A 17,279-nucleotide genomic window follows, 5' to 3' on the forward strand; every position below is an offset into this window, starting at 1 on the left:
AGTGAGTTGCAGATGAATAACTCTTCTGTGGTAGAAATTGAAGGAAGAGGAATATATTCTAGTTCATGCCATCTTCTGTCATTCTTCTTGATGTTCCTTGACCATTCCTAACAAGCCTGACTGCTCTCTTACATTTATACTGTTTTGTTTTGCTACTTGGGTAACTTTACGCAAGTGATATTTTTTGGATACCTTTTCACACAGATGATATAAAGCTTCTGGGAACAGATATCCCAGACAGCCAGAATTAATACTGTGAAGCTGATTCTCTGAGTACACAAATCGTCCAACTATTGTAGGATCATCTATCTTATGTGCTAGATGATAGTATCAATCTGGTCTGCAAGTTTTCCTCAACTAAATAATTTAGCCAGTTTTGTCTGGTTTGATACAAGCCAATTAACATAACCCCATTGTCTTACACTGCATCTCCTGAGCAACCAGCCTCATGCTGTGGGCTAGAAATCTGTGCTGTACAGACAATGCTGCTTGTTTGCAAAGCTCTCCTTTTACCTTCATACTGATTACTGTGTGCAACTTAAATTAAGAACTGAAGACTGGCTCCCATTTACACCAAGAAGCTGAACAAAAAATATTGGTTGGAAGTTTAACTTACTCAAAAACAACTCTTTGATCCTTAGCAGCTCTCAGCTGCTGTGTTAGAAAGCTGAGCTTGACAAAAAGGGCCCTTGGACAGTGAGTATCAATCACATCTGAGTGGTCCTCGAAGCCATGAATACTATTTCTCTTTTGCATTATTTATGTACTTTATTATTTATTGTAACATATAGTTTTTTTAAAAATTTCTTGCACTGAACTGCTGCCACAAAACACCAAATTCATGACATATGTGAGATGTCCATATGTGAGACATGATGCCTTGAGAAGGCAGTATCCATCATAAAGGACCCTCTCCAACCAGGACATGCCCTCTTCTCATTACTACTATCAGGGAGGAGTTGGTACAGGAGCAGGAGCCTGAAGACCCACACTCAACAATTCAGAAACTGCTTCCCCTCTGCCAGCAGATTTCTGAATAGGCCATGAACTCCAAACCATTACTTGGTCATTCATTTTTGCATCATTTATATGAATTTAGTAACTTAGAGTAATTTTATGCATTGCACTGTACTGTTGCTGCAAAACACTAAGTTTCATGTCATATACCAGTGATAATAAACCGGAATCAGATTCTGATGTGATGAGCACAACTATAGTGAGGCACAGGCTCAGTAAGAAACAAAGACTGAGAATCAGAGTAATAATCTGGTTTATTATCACCAATGCATGTTGTGAACTGTACTGTGTTGCAACAGCAGTACAGCGCAATACACAAACATCACTAAAAGTTAAAAGAACAAATAATTTGTGCAAAAGATAAATAATAATTCACTGTTCATGGATTCCGGGCCATTTGGAAATCCAATGGCAGAGGGGAAGAAACTATTGTTAAAACATTGAGTGTGGGTCTTCAGGTTCCCTGATGGCAGTAATGAGAAGAGGGCATGAGCTAGTCTTTAGTGATGGATGTCGCCTTCCTGAGGTAATGCCTCTTAAAGATGTGCTTGTGATGGAGTTGATTGATTCTACAGCATTCTGCGTCGCAATCTCTGTACCGGAAGATTTCCTTTGTACTCACCTTATCCACAACTCTTATGAAACCTTCCAGTTATGTGAAACAAGACTGTGGCATTCGCCAGACTCACCTTCTGCTCAGCTGTCATTGTGAGGTTCTGCAGTCGCGAGGTCATATTGCTTAGGCTTTGCTCAAAGGCTGCCACAAGATGAGCCTGTCAAGAGAGGGCAAATGATTAAGAGGTGGCAGACAAACAGCCAGTCCAATATCTGTTCCCCCCCCCCCCCAATAACACATTCAGCTCTAACAAATGCTACAGTGTCCAGCGAGGCTGTAATGTAACTGCTGTCTTAGCATGGAATATTCCATAAGACCATAAGACAACAGAGCAAAATTACACCATTCAGTTCATCGGGTTTACCCCACCATTCAAAAATGGCTGATTTATTATTCCTTTCAACCCCATTCTCTTGCCTTCTCCCCATAACCTTTAACACTTTTTCTAATTAAGTACCCATTAACCCCCACTTTAAATATACCCAATATCTTGTCTGTTGCGCTGAATTCCACAGAGTCACTACTTGCTACAGAAATTCCTCCTCATCGCTATTCTAAAGGGACATCCTTCTATTCTGAGGCTGTAGCCTCCACTCCTCGACTCTGCAACTATAGGAACCATCCTCTTCACATCCACTCTACCTAGGCCTTTCAATATTTGGTAGGTTTCAATGAGATCTTCACTCATTCTTCTGAACTCCATCAAATTCTCCTCATGTACTGATCCTTTCATTCCCAGAATCATTCTTGTGAACCTCCTCTGGACCCTCCAATCTTGGGTAAGGCCTAAAACATCCTCCACATGCCCGCTCTATCTAGGCCAGAGGTTCCCAATTTTTTTTTATGCCATGGTCCTTTACCATTAACCAAGAGGTCCATGGACCCCAGGTTGGGAATCCCTGATCTAGGCTTTTCCCACCCTCAACTCAGAAATGCATTTGAGATTGGAGTAATTACCTGATTTTGCCACTGAATAAGGGAGCAGATCCTTCAGTCCATCAAGTTCAAGTTGAGCACCTACCAGCCATAATAATCCTTCACTAATCGTTCCTTCTTATTCTCTTCACATTCCCATTATTTCCCCCTTCTCTCCTCCAGATTACACCACTCACCTGCACATGAAGACCAATTTATGGTGGGCAATTAATCTCCCAAGTTTGGGATTTGGGAGGAAAGTGGGAAATCCAGAGGAAGCCCATGTAGTCAAAGGGAGAACATGCAAACTCCACACAGACAGACTGAGAGATCAAGGTTGAACTCAGGTTACTGGAGCTGTGAGGCAAAAGCTCTACTAAACACACCGCCATCCCTCCCTCCTACGACACGGTAGTGTAGCAGTTACCGTAATGCTTTACAGATCTGGTCACCGGGGTTCAAGCAGGAGTAAGCCTTCCCGCCCTTTAGACTTGCACCATTGTTCCTTCTCCTTCCTGCACAGTCTCCCGGGCAGTCACCTCTGACCCCGCCTCCGGTCAAGATCCACCATCATTTTTAGAGTCCGAGCTTTAGCATCCAGATGGGACAGACAGTGAACTTACGTTGGCCGAGAGTTGGGAGGTGAGAGTAGCAACCTTCTCCTGGGAAGTATCCAGTTCCCTTCGAAGTTTTCGAATTTGCTGTTGTTGGGCAGAAGAAAACATATGTTTAAGAAGGCATCATAAAGTTCTGATGGACTTCAGTCAGTAATTCCACTCCATCATGTTAAGTTGGTGAAGTCAAGGTTTGACCTGCAAGTCCTCATATCTCTGATTCTTTTCAACATCCTTTAGGCTCACCATTTCCCAGAGGTTGTCCACCCTTGTATTTGTGATGTACATTCATTACATGAACACGTTCAAACATCGCAAACCATACATGACAGAAACAAATCTGTTGAGTGATTCACTTGGAAAGTTTTTGTTTTATTGAGATGCAGCTTTGGGCCTTCGAGCCACACCACCCAGCAATCTCCCAATTTAATCCTAGCCTAATCACATGGCAATTTACAATGACCAATTAACCTACCAACCAGTATGACTTTGGACAGTGGGAGGAAACTGGAGCACCTGGAGAAAACCCACGTAGTCACGGGGAGAACGTACAAACTCCTTACAGGTAGCGGTGGGAATTGAACCCAGGTTACAGGTACTGCAAAAGCATTTTGCTACTACTATGCTATTGTGCTGTTGAATTTGAAGATAGAATACAGTGTTAATGGCAGGATTCTTAGCAGTGTGGTGGAACAGAGGGATTTTGAGGAAAAATCCACAGATCACTCAAAGTAGTCGTGCAAGTTGAAAGGGTCGTTGAGAAGGCATAACGTGTTTTGACTTTCATTAGTCGGGGGAATGAGTTAAAGAACCACACGGTATTGTTGCAGCTCTATAAAACTCTCATTAGACCACACTTGGAGTATTATATTCAGTTCTGGTCACCTCATGATATGAAGGATGTGGAAACTTTACAGAGGGTGCAGAAGAGTTTTACCAGAACGCTGCCTGGACTATAGAGCATATCTCATAGGTTGAGCGAGCTGGGGCTTTTCTCTTTAGAGCAAAGAAGTTGAGAGGTGACTTGATGGAAATATACAAGATGATAAGAACCATATATAGAGTGGGCAGCCAGAGACTTTTTCCCAAAGCAGAAATCACTAATACAAGAGGGTATATTTTTAAGATGATTGGAGTAAAGTATAGGGGGATGTCAAAGGCAGTTTTTTTTACACAGAGCAGTAGGTGTGAGGAACTCCCTGCCAGGTGAGGTGGTAAAGGCATATACATTAAGGACACTTAAGAGACTCTTAGATAGGCACATGGGTAACAGAAAAATGGAGGGCTGTGGGGAAGGGAAGGGTTAGACTGATCTCAGAGTATGTTAGACTTCATGGGCTGAAGGCCTTGTACTGTGCTGTAGTGTTCTATATTTATATGTTTTGAACTATGAACTTTGCTCTTCCTACTCTTCACAAAGCCCTTGTGTCCTTGCAAACCTTTTCTTTCCGGGGAATTTTGGGATGGGGAATAAACGCCAGATCCAATACAAACATACAAATGGACAGATAACAAGCAGCTTTTGAAGATTGCATCTGCCCAGTACTTCAACACTCACCTCTGAATGTGCTTTTTCTTCAGCCTGAAACAAAGGAAAATAAAAAAAACTTTAGTTAAACCAGCAGCAATAATTGGACCTTGTGTACAAGAAAACTTGATGTTGAAGCAATGTTGAGACAAATGTATACCAATGCAAATTGAACAAGACTTGATGAGCTACCCAGCTCCTATATAGCATGCTCACAACTCACTAACCTGCATGTCTTTGGAAAGTGGGAGGAAACCGGAGCACCCGGATGAAACGGGGTAAAGTGAGTGGCGGTGCATGGAATGAGCTGCCCTGGGTGGAGATAACACTGATACATCAGGGACATTTCAGAGACTCTTGGGCACAAGGATGATAGAAAATGGAGGACTCTGTGGGATGGAAGGGTTTGGTTGATCTTAGAGCAGGTTAAAAAATCAGCACAACATCATGGGCTGAAGGGCCTGCACTTTGCTGTACAGTTTCATGTTCCATCTTGTTCTGTCTGTAAGATTCATATATCTGTAGATAACTGAGGTATCAAACCTGTAGCCCACTGGCTGGAACTTAAACCTGACTGACTTCCCCTGTTGCCATGGTGATTGAGTATTGAATTCCTTATCCAGATGGCCTACATTCAAATCCATGGCCTAGGCTTTTGTTTGCTCAATCCCCTATCCAATCGGCTTTACCAACACTTGGCAACCAGCTTAGCTAAATTTGGCTCTCTGGTATAATTCATTTTAAGGCTCCCATGTAGCCAAGAGGACATAAAGTCCCATCAGTGGGATCACACGGGCTGTAACCATGGAAATTAGAGTATCCTGGAGGGACCCAAGCTGTCAGTCGCATGGAATTGGATGCATTCGTCTCATCTCCACCACCAATAAACCCAAGGGAACATGATTCCCTGACAAAAGTATTAGAGAGATGGGAAAAGAGACAGGGAATAAGAGATGCTGAAAGAGTGAGAGGAAAAAACAGAAAGAAAGCGAAAGGGAAGGAGAGAGAGAGAGTATGAGTGATATGGAAGAAAGGGATTGAAAGATGAGAGAGAGAAAGGGAGGAGGGAAAGAGAGAAAGGGAGAGATGGAAGGAGAAAGAATGAGAGAGCAATGGAAAGAGAGAGAGTGAGAGAGAGATGTGGGTGAAAGGGAGGAGAGGGAGAGGAGGATAGAGAGAGGGGTGTAAGTGAGAAGCAGAGGGAGAGGGAGAGAAGGGCAGTGAGAGAGAAAGGCAGAGAGACAGTGAGAGAGAGAGAGATTGAGAGCAAGATTGAGAGGGAGGCAGACAGAGAGCATTTGGAGGAGGGAGACGGTGTCAGGAAGTAGTTTTGGGGATCTGGGCTACGGAGGGTGCCAGCTGAAAACCTTGCAACTGAGACAGACAGTTTCCTTTTGACTGAGAAGTGTGTTCAGCAGTCAGAGAAACAAGTGTGTGGATTGAGGATACTAACCCACCATAAGTGGCACAGAGAGAGTGAGGACACAGAATCTTTTCTCAGGGTTGTGGAACCACAATCTAGAAAGGAAAAACTGAAAAAGGAACTGAAAGGCAACTTCTTCACACAGAGGATGGTCAGTTTAGGTACTTGAGTAGCAAGGGGTGTCAAAGGTTATGTGGAGAAAGTAGAGGAATAGGGTTGCGAGGGATGATAAATCAGTTTAAAGTTCCCAGGAATGTTCTATAGTATTCACAAACAATTGCAAGTCATCGTTGTGATCTTGTCTTGAGATTTTTGACATCACATTTAGTTTGGTCTGATCACACATGAGGAATGCTTAGCTCTACACAAGACCAGTTTCAGGAACAGTTATTACCCTACAGCCACCAGGCTCCTGATCCAGCCTGGATAACTTCACTCACCTCAAAGTTGAACTGATTACACAGCCCACACATTGACTTTCAGGGATTCTACAACTCATGTTCTCAGAATTATTAGTTAGTTAGTTTGTTTATGTATTTATTTATTTATGCACAGCTTGCTTCTTTCGCATATTATTTGTGTGTCAGTCTTTGTGTGTAATTTTTCATTGATTCTATGGTATTTCTTTGTTCTACTGTAAATGCCTGTAGGAAAGTGAATCTCAGGTTTGTATATGGTGACATATATGCACTTTGATAATAAATTTACTTTGAATTTTGAACCTTGAAAAAATATTGTAGGTGAAGAATAGTGAGGGTTACGAACTAATAAACAGAGATGTGGACTGTGTTAATGTGGTAACAGGGAACTGCAGACAAAAGCAGAGACATAGAATGCAGCAGCAATGATGCCCGAGTTTCAGAACTTCACTAATTATGTTATAGAATGCACCCATTTTTGGATTTCTGTTAGACCTGTGGATAATCATTTTATTCTGTAATCAGGACCTAGTCTGTTACTGAATTAAGTCTTCTTGTAGCCACCATTTCGTTGTCAAAATGAATGATTTGCTGGAAATCTCCACAACTGAGAATGTGAAACCTGAACCAAATTCATGCTCAGGTAGATCGGCTTTGACTGGTCTCCTGGTGCACACCACTTTTTAATAAATTGCCTGTTATTTTGAACACCAACTCCATGTGATCTTTCAGTTCGTTCCTACTAGCAATTTAGGAAAAATGATGGAACAATCCTGGGATTAAGAAATTAAGATAATTGGGTCAAATTAAACGCCAGCCTAGACAGACTGAAAAGACAAGGGTGTCAGTCAGGATGAGAGCCAATTTCGCTCGTTCACTGAGGTGGTCATCTCCACGGCACTGAGGCTATGAAGACTGCCCTGGCTGCTGTGCTCTGTGCCCACTGATCTGATAAGCGAGGCTTTGGGCTTGCTCTGGGCAGCTTTGGGGTTTGGATCTGAGGACTCACTTTTGGTCGTTTGCTTCAATTGTTTCCGTGCCTTGTATTTTTGTCTTCTTTCTCTTGCGCATTGAGTGTTGGTCTTTTATTTTTATTTTTATTCTTTTTTTTTCTTTAAATTGGGTTATTTTGGGTTTCTAGCTTTGTGGCTACCTGGGAACAACCAAGTCTCAAGGTTGTATTATTTATGCATTCTTTGATAATAAATGGACTTGAAACCTGAATCTTGAAAATAGCCTTTTAAGCAGCATTGATTAAATAAACTCCCTCTCAAATAAACCTGGTGCCTATTCAGCCTTAAGTGACTCACACTTGCCTTCATGTGCATAATAATATAACCATATAACCGTAGAACAATTACAACATGGAAACAGGCCATTTCAGCCCTTCTAGTCCGTGCCGAGTGCTTACTCTCACCTAGTCCCACCGACCTGCACTCAGCCCATAACCATCCATTCCGTTCCTGTCCATATACCTATACAATTTTTAAAAATTTTATGTGTAACTATCCTGTAGCTGACTTAAGGTCACTGTTGGGAGGTGCAGCTGGCAGCAAAGCCAAGAAGGAAACCTCATCCTGTAAATCTCAGTAACTGTATCCACTCGCCAAGCTTGAAAGCATTGAGCAACAGGCTAAAGGACAGTTTCTATCCCGCTTTTATCAGACTATATGCCACTGGACTCTGACCCTGATCTGTCAAGGACCATGCGGTGGCTGCCTCCCACGTTAAACAAAGTCACACACAGGTTTTCTCCATTAAGGGAATTTATACTAACGGACCTGATTTAATCTCATGGTGCCTTGATCAGCCACCTGAAGATCCACTAATAGATTACTGCTTAGGATAAGATCATACTCAACCCAAGTGATTGCCCTACTTGAGGCAGTGCTTTGTCAAGCTGTGCGGGTGTGTGGCCGCACAGTAACTGAAATGCTCCCGCGCCCATAGCCTTTGTGCCGCGCAGCTGGAATTTCCTTTTATATACACATTTAAAGTGCCGCGCAGTTTTCAGGCTGTGTAAAAATTTCCTACTCAGAGCAATCGTTGGTCTGCACCGCTGTAAAAAAATTAGAGGGAACATTGTATTGAATGGTTCCTTAATATGATAAAATGGACTCTTGACTTCACGGTCCACCTCGTTTGGCTTTGCACCTTATTGTCTACCTGCACTGTACTTTCTCTGTAATGCTTTACTTTCTGATGTTGCTTTTCTTTGTACTGTACACTGTATATAATGAATTATTCAGAATGCAAGACAGGATTTTCACTGTACCTTGGTAAAAGAGACAATAACAAAGAAAAAACAATTTCTACAGAGAAATTCCACTGATTTTACCAGAAGTTGCTAAACTTTCAACTTTCTCTGCTCTTTAACTAGATCTGTTTCCTGAGTAGTTTGATATTCTTTGTTGTAGATTTTTACAGTTCACTCTTATGACCCTTCCAGCTCACTAGCTGAGTCAGTGCTGATAAAAGAAATTCTGCTTAAAGAAATACCATGGTAACTGGGAGTATGATGACGAGTTTGGCACCCTGGAAGAAACCAGTTCAGTATTATGTATTTTTTCATTTATTCAACCATTTCTTTCTTTCTTTATTTGCTTCCTTATTATTTGTTATGTATTATTTGTTTTTTTTGTGTACTTGCACAGAACATCTTCCTTGGCACATCGGTTATGTGTCAGTATTTGTTTCTATGTAGTTTTTCATTGATTTTAATGTATTTCTTTGTTTTGCTGTGAATGCCTGCAGGAAAAAAAATCTCAGGGTGGTATCTGGTGACATATAAGTTTGCTTTCAACATGCTTTTAACACTGATTTTGGATCTGGGAACTCTCGTCCACCCACCACTTCCAGCAGTGGCCTGACTCATCCATAAGATATAACAGCAGAATTCAGCCCAATGAGTCTGCTCGGCAATTCAATCAAGACTAGTTTATTATCCCTCTCAAACCCTGTCCACATTCACTCTGTCTGTGCCCTCTGGTCCTAGACTCTCCCACTATTGGAAACATCCTCTCTACATCCACTCTATCTGTGCCCACTGGTCCTAGACTCTCCCACTACAGGAAACATCCTCTCCATATTCACTCTATCTGTGCCCTCTGGTCCTAGACTCTCCCACTATAGGAAACATCCTCTCCACATCCACTCTATCTGTGTCATCTGGTCCTAGACTCTCCCACTACAGGAAACATCCTCTCCACATTCACTCTATCTGTGCCCCCTGGTCCTAGACTCTCCATCTATAGGAAACATCCTCTCCACATCCACTCTGTCTGTGCCCCCTGGTCCTAGACTCTCCCACTATAGGAAACATCCTCTCCACATTCACTCTATCTGTGCCCTCTGGTCCTCGACTCTCCCACTATAGGAAACATCCTCTCCACATCCACTCTGTCTGTGTCCTCTGATCCTAGACTCTTCCACTATAGGAAACATCCTCTCCACATCCACTCTGTCTGTGTCCTCTGATCCTAGACTCTCCCACTATAGGAAACATCCTCTCCACATCCACTCTATCTGTGTCCTCTGATCCTAGACTCTCCCACTATAGGAAACATCCTCTCCACATCCACTCTATCTGTGCCCTCTGGTCCTCGACTCTCCCACTATAGGAAACATCCTCTCCACATTCACTCTATCTGTGTCCTCTGGTCCTCGACTCTCCCACTATAGAAAACATCCTCTCCACATCCACTCTGTCTGTGCCCCCTGGTCCTAGACTCTCCTACTAAAGGAAACATCCTCTCCACATCCACTCTGTGCCCTCAGGTCCTAGACTCTCCCACTATAGGAAGCATCCTCTCCACATCCTCTCTATCTGTGTCCTCTGGTCCTCGACTCCCCCCACTATAGGAAAAATCATGTCCACATTCACTCTGTCTGTGCCCTCTGGTCCTAGACACTCCCACTATTGGAAACATTCTCTCCACATTCACTCTGTCTGTGCCCTCTGGTCCTAGACTCTCCCACTATAGAAAACATCCTCTCCACATCCACTCTGTCTGTACCCTCTGGTCCTCGACTCCCCCACTATAGGAAACATCCTCTCCACATACACTCTGTCTGTGTCCTCTGGTCCTAGACTCTCCCAATACAGGAAACATCCTCTCCACATCCACTCTGTCTGTGTCCTCTGATCCTAGACTCTCCCACTATAGGAAACATCCTCTCCACATCCACTCTATCTGTGTCCTCTGATCCTAGACTCTCCCACTATAGGAAACATCCTCTCCACATCCACTCTATCTGTGCCCTCTGGTCCTCGACTCTCCCACTATAGGAAACATCCTCTCCACATTCACTCTATCTGTGTCCTCTGGTCCTCGACTCCCCCACTATAGGAAACATCTTCTCCACATCCGCTCAGTCTGTGCCCCCTAGTCCTAGACTCTCCCACTATAGAAAACATCCTCTCCACATCCACTCTGTCTGTGCCCCCTGGTCCTAGACTCTCCTACTAAAGGAAACATCCTCTCCACATCCACTCTGTCTGTGTCCTCTGATCCTAGACTCTTCCACTATAGGAAACATCCTCTCCACATCCACTCTGTCTGTGTCCTCTGATCCTAGACTCTCCCACTATAGGAAACATCCTCTCCACATCCACTCTATCTGTGTCCTCTGATCCTAGACTCTCCCACTATAGGAAACATCCTCTCCACATCCACTCTATCTGTGCCCTCTGGTCCTCGACTCTCCCACTATAGGAAACATCCTCTCCACATTCACTCTATCTGTGTCCTCTGGTCCTCGACTCCCCCACTATAGGAAACATCTTCTCCACATCCGCTCAGTCTGTGCCCCCTAGTCCTAGACTCTCCCACTATAGAAAACATCCTCTCCACATCCACTCTGTCTGTGCCCCCTGGTCCTAGACTCTCCTACTAAAGGAAACATCCTCTCCACATCCACTCTGTGCCCTCAGGTCCTAGACTCTCCCACTATAGGAAGCATCCTCTCCACATCCTCTCTATCTGTGTCCTCTGGTCCTCAACTCCCCCCACTATAGGAAAAATCATGTCCACATTCACTCTGTCTGTGCCCTCTGGTCCTAGACACTCCCACTATTGGAAACATTCTCTCCACATTCACTCTGTCTGTGCCCTCTGGTCCTAGACTCTCCCACTATAGAAAACATCCTCTCCACATCCACTCTGTCTGTACCCTCTGGTCCTAGACTCCCCCACTATAGGAAACATCCTCTCCACATACACTCTGTCTGTGTCCTCTGGTCCTAGACTCTCCCAATACAGGAAACATCCTCTCCACATCCACTCTGTCTGTGTCCTCTGATCCTAGACTCTCCCACTATAGGAAACATCCTCTCCACATCCACTCTATCTGTGTCCTCTGATCCTAGACTCTCCCACTATAGGAAACATCCTCTCCACATCCACTCTATCTGTGCCCTCTGGTCCTCGACTCTCCCACTATAGGAAACATCCTCTCCACATTCACTCTATCTGTGTCCTCTGGTCCTCGACTCCCCCACTATAGGAAACATCTTCTCCACATCCGCTCAGTCTGTGCCCCCTAGTCCTAGACTCTCCCACTATAGAAAACATCCTCTCCACATCCACTCTGTCTGTGCCCCCTGGTCCTAGACTCTCCTACTAAAGGAAACATCCTCTCCACATCCACTCTGTGCCCTCAGGTCCTAGACTCTCCCACTATAGGAAGCATCCTCTCCACATCCTCTCTATCTGTGTCCTCTGGTCCTCGACTCCCCCCACTATAGGAAAAATCATGTCCACATTCACTCTGTCTGTGCCCTCTGGTCCTAGACTCTCCCACTATTGGAAACATTCTCTCCACATCCACTCTATCTGTGCCCACTGGTCCTCGACTCTCCCACTATTGGAAACATCCTCTCCACATTCACACTATCTGTGCCTCCTGGTCCTAGACTCTCCCACTATAGGAAACATCCTCCCCACATCCACTCTATCTGTGTCCTCTGGTCCTAGTCTCCCCCACTATAGGAAACATCCTCCCCACATCCACTCTATCTGTGTCCTCTGGTCCTAGGCTCCCCCACTATAGGAAACATCCTCTCCACATCCACTCTATCTGTGTCCTCTGGTCCTAGGCTCCCCCAGAATAGGAAACATCCTCTCCACATTCACACTATCTGTGCCTCCTGGTCCTAGACTCTCCCAATATACGAAATATCCCCTCCACATTCACTCTATCTGTGCCCTCTGGTCCTAGACTCTCCCACTATTGGAAACATCCTCTCCACATCCACTCCATCTGTGCCCTCAGGTCCTAGACTCTCCCACTATAGGAAACATCCTCTCCACATTCACTCTATCTGTGCCCTCTGGTCCTAGACTTTCCCACTATTGGAAACATTCTCTCTACATCCACTCTATCTGTGTCCTCTGGTCCTAGACTCTCCCACTATAGGAAACATCTTCTCCACATTCACTCTATCTGTGTTCTCTGGTCCTAGACTCTCCCACTATTGGAAACATTCTCTCCACATCCACTCTATCTGTGTCCTCTGGTCCTAGACTCTCCCACTATAGGAAACATCTTCTCCACATCCACTCTATCTGTGTCCTCTGGTCCTAGACTCCCCCACTATAGGAAACATCCTCTCCACATCCACTCTATCTGTGTCCTCTGGTCCTAGACTCTCCCACTATTGGAAACATCCTCTCCATGTCAGTCTTCAGCTGGTAGACAATGGAGCATTGAATTGTTATCCAGTTACTGGGTATTTATTATCCAGTTACTGGGTATTTATTATCCAGTTACTCCTCTGGGCGAGTGTGTGGTTTCACAGTGAAAGTTCACAACTCTGGTCCAAGACACTGAACATTGGTGGTGGTACTTACAGTGGAGTAAAGAGATGATGTGCTTGAAACCAGAGATAGAGACGATCCATGGACTGCAAAACACAAGGAGAGATGCCACTTACCGTAGAGTTACCAATTCACAACACAGATCAGGAATATCAGAAGGATGTCGAGGCTTTGGAGGGGGTACAAACAAGTATTACCAGGATGTTAGCTGGATTAGAGGGCACGTGCCATAATGAGAGTTTTGACAAACTTGGACTGTTTTCTCTGGAGTCTCGGAAGCTGGGGGGATAGCTGACAGAGGTTTACAGGATTATGTGAAGCGTAAGTAGAATATACAAACGATATCTTTTCCCAAGGGCTGAAATGTTGAATACCAGAGGCAGTGTATTTAAGGTGAGAGGGGGTAATTATAAAGGGTCTGTGATCAGCTATTTTTTTTACACAGAGTAGGAGGTACCCAGGGTGGTGGCACAGGTCGAAACATTAGAGACTTTTAAGAGATGTTTAGATAGGCACATGAAATGTGGAAAACGGTAGGATTTGGACATTGTGTAGTCAGAAGGGATTAGTTTAGTTAGCCATGTGAATACTGATTTAATAGGTTCAGCACAACATTGTGGGCTGAAGGGCCTGTTCCTGCGCTGTACTGTTCTATCATATTCAAACTGAATTGCAGGGAACAGTTGGTTAGATAAATAACAGGGGTTGGCTAATCAATCTCTTGAAGCAAGAAAGAATCTGCTGGACGAGCTCAGTGAGTTGAGCAGATGGAACATTTTTTTTCCCATTTTTCCTCTGTCCTCTCACTCTTTGATTGCCTCCATCTGTCACTGTCTCTAAAGCCCACAACCTCCTCTCTGTCCCCTACTTGATACACCTGCCTGTCATCTTACACTCTGCCCTGGTCCACCAATTACCTCCTGTCGCCCTACTCTCCACTCCTCTTTATATAGACCATTTCACCTCTCCAATCTCAGTCCTGCTACAGAGTTTTGACCCAAAATGCCAATGACTCCTTTCCTCTCATCTGCTCGATGCGCTGTGCCTCCAGCAGGTTCATTGTTTGATTCTAGCCTCTGCAGCCTCTTTATTTTATTTTTTATTTTATTTTAGAGATACAGCACCGTAACAGGCTCTTCTCGCCCTATGAGCCCACACTGCCCAATTTACACCCATGTGACCAATTAACCCACCAAACCATATGTCTCTGAAATGCCGGAGAAAACCCGCACAGGGAGATTGGACAAATTCCTTCACAGAGAAAGGCGGGAAATGAACCTGGGTTTCTGGTACTATAAAATGATGCACTAACCATTACACTACTGTGCCGCCTTCAATGCTGATCTACCATTTAATGAGAGAACAGTTGCAGCTGTGTCTGCTTGTTGGTTAATTCCCAATAAATCTTTCTCTCTGGCTTTAAATACTCTCAGGGCAAATAGGAGGGGAGATTAAATGCTGGCTCAGCCTGTGATGCCCACATCTCTTGAATGAATGTTATAAAAACAAGAAACATTTCAAGTTTTCAGTCTGTGACCATTCATCAGAGTTGACAAACGTCACAGATCCGAAATGTTAACTGTTTCTCTCTCCGTGGATGCTGCCTGACCAGCTGAAGTTTCCAGCAGTTTCTGATTTGTTAAAGAGAGTAGTGTCTGATGAAGGGGTCAGAGTACAGGGGAATGGGGAAATTTGGGCAAAGGATACTGTGGAGGAGAGTGAATGCGTGAAGGAATGTAATACAACCCAAACACAATTCCTGACTCTACACATTCAAGTTTATTGTCATCTGACTGTGTATGTCTGTCTGTGTGCGTTCTTCCAGACCACAGTACAGACATCACACATAGTGCATAAAACAAAATCTTACCACAAATCGATTAGTAAAATATAATTCAAAATGCATTTGAAGTGAGCAGTACGGGTAAACAGTAAACAGATTACTCTCCTAGTGACGAGACCTCGGTGTTGGCAGGGTATTCATTAGTTTCACAGCCTGAGGGAAGAAGCTGTTACCCAGTCTGGCAGTCCTAGTACACAAGTACATCCTTCCTGACAGTAGAAGGTCAAAGAGATTGTGGGATGGACAATATTCTGGGCCCTTCAACTACATTTACGTGACACCATTGTGGTGGCAGTTGTTTGATATTAGCATTATCAAAGTGAAAGGACAGCAATAAGGAGAAAGCAGAGCAGATCAGTAGGTTCTACCTTTCAAAAGACTCATGTCTATACAGCTGAGTACCCGGTATGTTTGGGGCCAGAAGTGTTTTGGATTTTGGATTTTTTCAGATTTCGGAATATGTAATAAAATAGCTTGGGATTGCCATCATTTCCAACTCTGAATTTCTTACACTTGCTCATCACACATATGTACTGTACAGCGTGTTATAATTGCATCAGCGATGATCTTGGCAGACTCATCAATGAATTTCTCTGCTGCTTTGTGATCAACAGACACTCTATCATCACAAATCGTTAAACATTTAATGCCATGCCTTTTCTTAAATTTCTGCAACTGCCCACCAAGTATTCACAATTACCTTCAATTTCCAGTTCGTTCTGATAGATCTTTGCTTGTTTCCTGATCAGCGTACTGATAAGTGGCGTACATTTACTCTGAGGCTGATGAATCAACTCTCAATACACGATCAAGCTCTTCATTTTTTGCTTTCTGTAGTGCTGTATTTTTCATTACATATATGAGGGCACTTCTCACAACTGTCTGTGGTGTGGAGAGACCTGCACATTGCCTGGGAACCTTGCTGGCACCTTGTGAACTTTTGCATTTGTGACATCATGTCAGTGTTCAAAAAAATTTCAGATTTCAGAGGTTTTTGGATAAGGGATACTCAAACTCCTTATATATGCCAGAAACGGCTGTGAGTGAAAATGCCAGAAACAGCCATTGAGACATGTCTATGTTAATGCAAGGAGTATTATGAACAAAGCGGATGAGCTTAGAGCGTGGATCAGTACTTGGAGCTATGATGTTGTGGCCATTACAGAGACTTGGATGGTTCAGGGGCAGGATTGGTTACTTCGAGTACCAGGCTTTAGATGTTTCTGAAAGGATAGGGAAGGAGGCAAAAGGGGGGGGGGGGCACTGTTGATCAGAGATAGTGTCACGGCTGCAGAAAAGGAGGAAGTCATGGAGGTGTTGTCTACAGAGTCTCTGTGGGTGGAAGTTAGGAATAGGAAGGGGTCAATAACTCTACATGGTGTTTTTTATAGACCACCCAAAAGTAACAGGGACAGCGAGGAGCAGATAGGGAGACAGATTCTGGAAAGGAGTAATAATAACAGGGTTGTTGTGGTGGGAGATTTTAATTTCCCAAATATCGATTGGCATCTCCCTAGAGTGAGGGGTTTAGATAAAGTGGACTTTGTTAGGTGTGTTCAGGAAGGTTTCTTGACACAGTATGTAGATAAGTCTACAAGAGGAGAGGATGTACTTGATTTGGTATTGGGAAATGAACCTGGTCAGGTGTCAGATCTCTCAGTGGGAGAGCATTTTGGAGACTGTGATCACAATTCTATCTCCTTTACCATAGCATTGGAGAGGGATAGGAACAGACATGTTAGGGAAACGTTTAATTGGAGTAAGGGGAAATATGAGGCTATCAGGCAGGAACTTGGAAGCATAAATTGGGACCAGATGTTCTCAGAGAAATGTACGGAAGAAATGTGGCAAATGTTCAGGGGATATTTGTGTGGGGTTCTACATAGGAACGTTCCAATTAGACAGGGAAAGGATGGTAGGGTACAGGAACCATGGTGCACAAAGGCTACTTTAAGTCTAGTCAAAAAGAAAAGAAAAGAAAAGCTTACGAAAGGTTCAAAAAACTAGGTAATGAGGCTAGCAGGAAGGAGCTTAAGAAAGAAATTAGGAGAGCCAGAAGGGGCCATGAGAAGGCCTTGGTGGACAG

General features: G+C 43.9%; 1 protein-coding gene across 1 annotated transcript in view; it reads right to left on the bottom strand.

Moving 5' to 3' along the window:
• nav3 (neuron navigator 3) overlaps nucleotides 1-17,279 on the bottom strand; it is a 433,465-nt gene that overhangs the window by 71,472 nt on the left and 344,714 nt on the right. Inside the window, 4 exon segments of the mRNA XM_073058755.1 lie at nucleotides 1,707-1,790; nucleotides 3,172-3,249; nucleotides 4,721-4,744; nucleotides 13,384-13,436. Coding sequence (XP_072914856.1) covers nucleotides 1,707-1,790; nucleotides 3,172-3,249; nucleotides 4,721-4,744; nucleotides 13,384-13,436 — 239 coding nt within the window.

The sequence above is a fragment of the Hemitrygon akajei genome, chromosome 10, assembly GCF_048418815.1.
Source record: "Hemitrygon akajei chromosome 10, sHemAka1.3, whole genome shotgun sequence".
In the NCBI taxonomy this organism is placed as follows: domain Eukaryota; kingdom Metazoa; phylum Chordata; class Chondrichthyes; order Myliobatiformes; family Dasyatidae; genus Hemitrygon; species Hemitrygon akajei.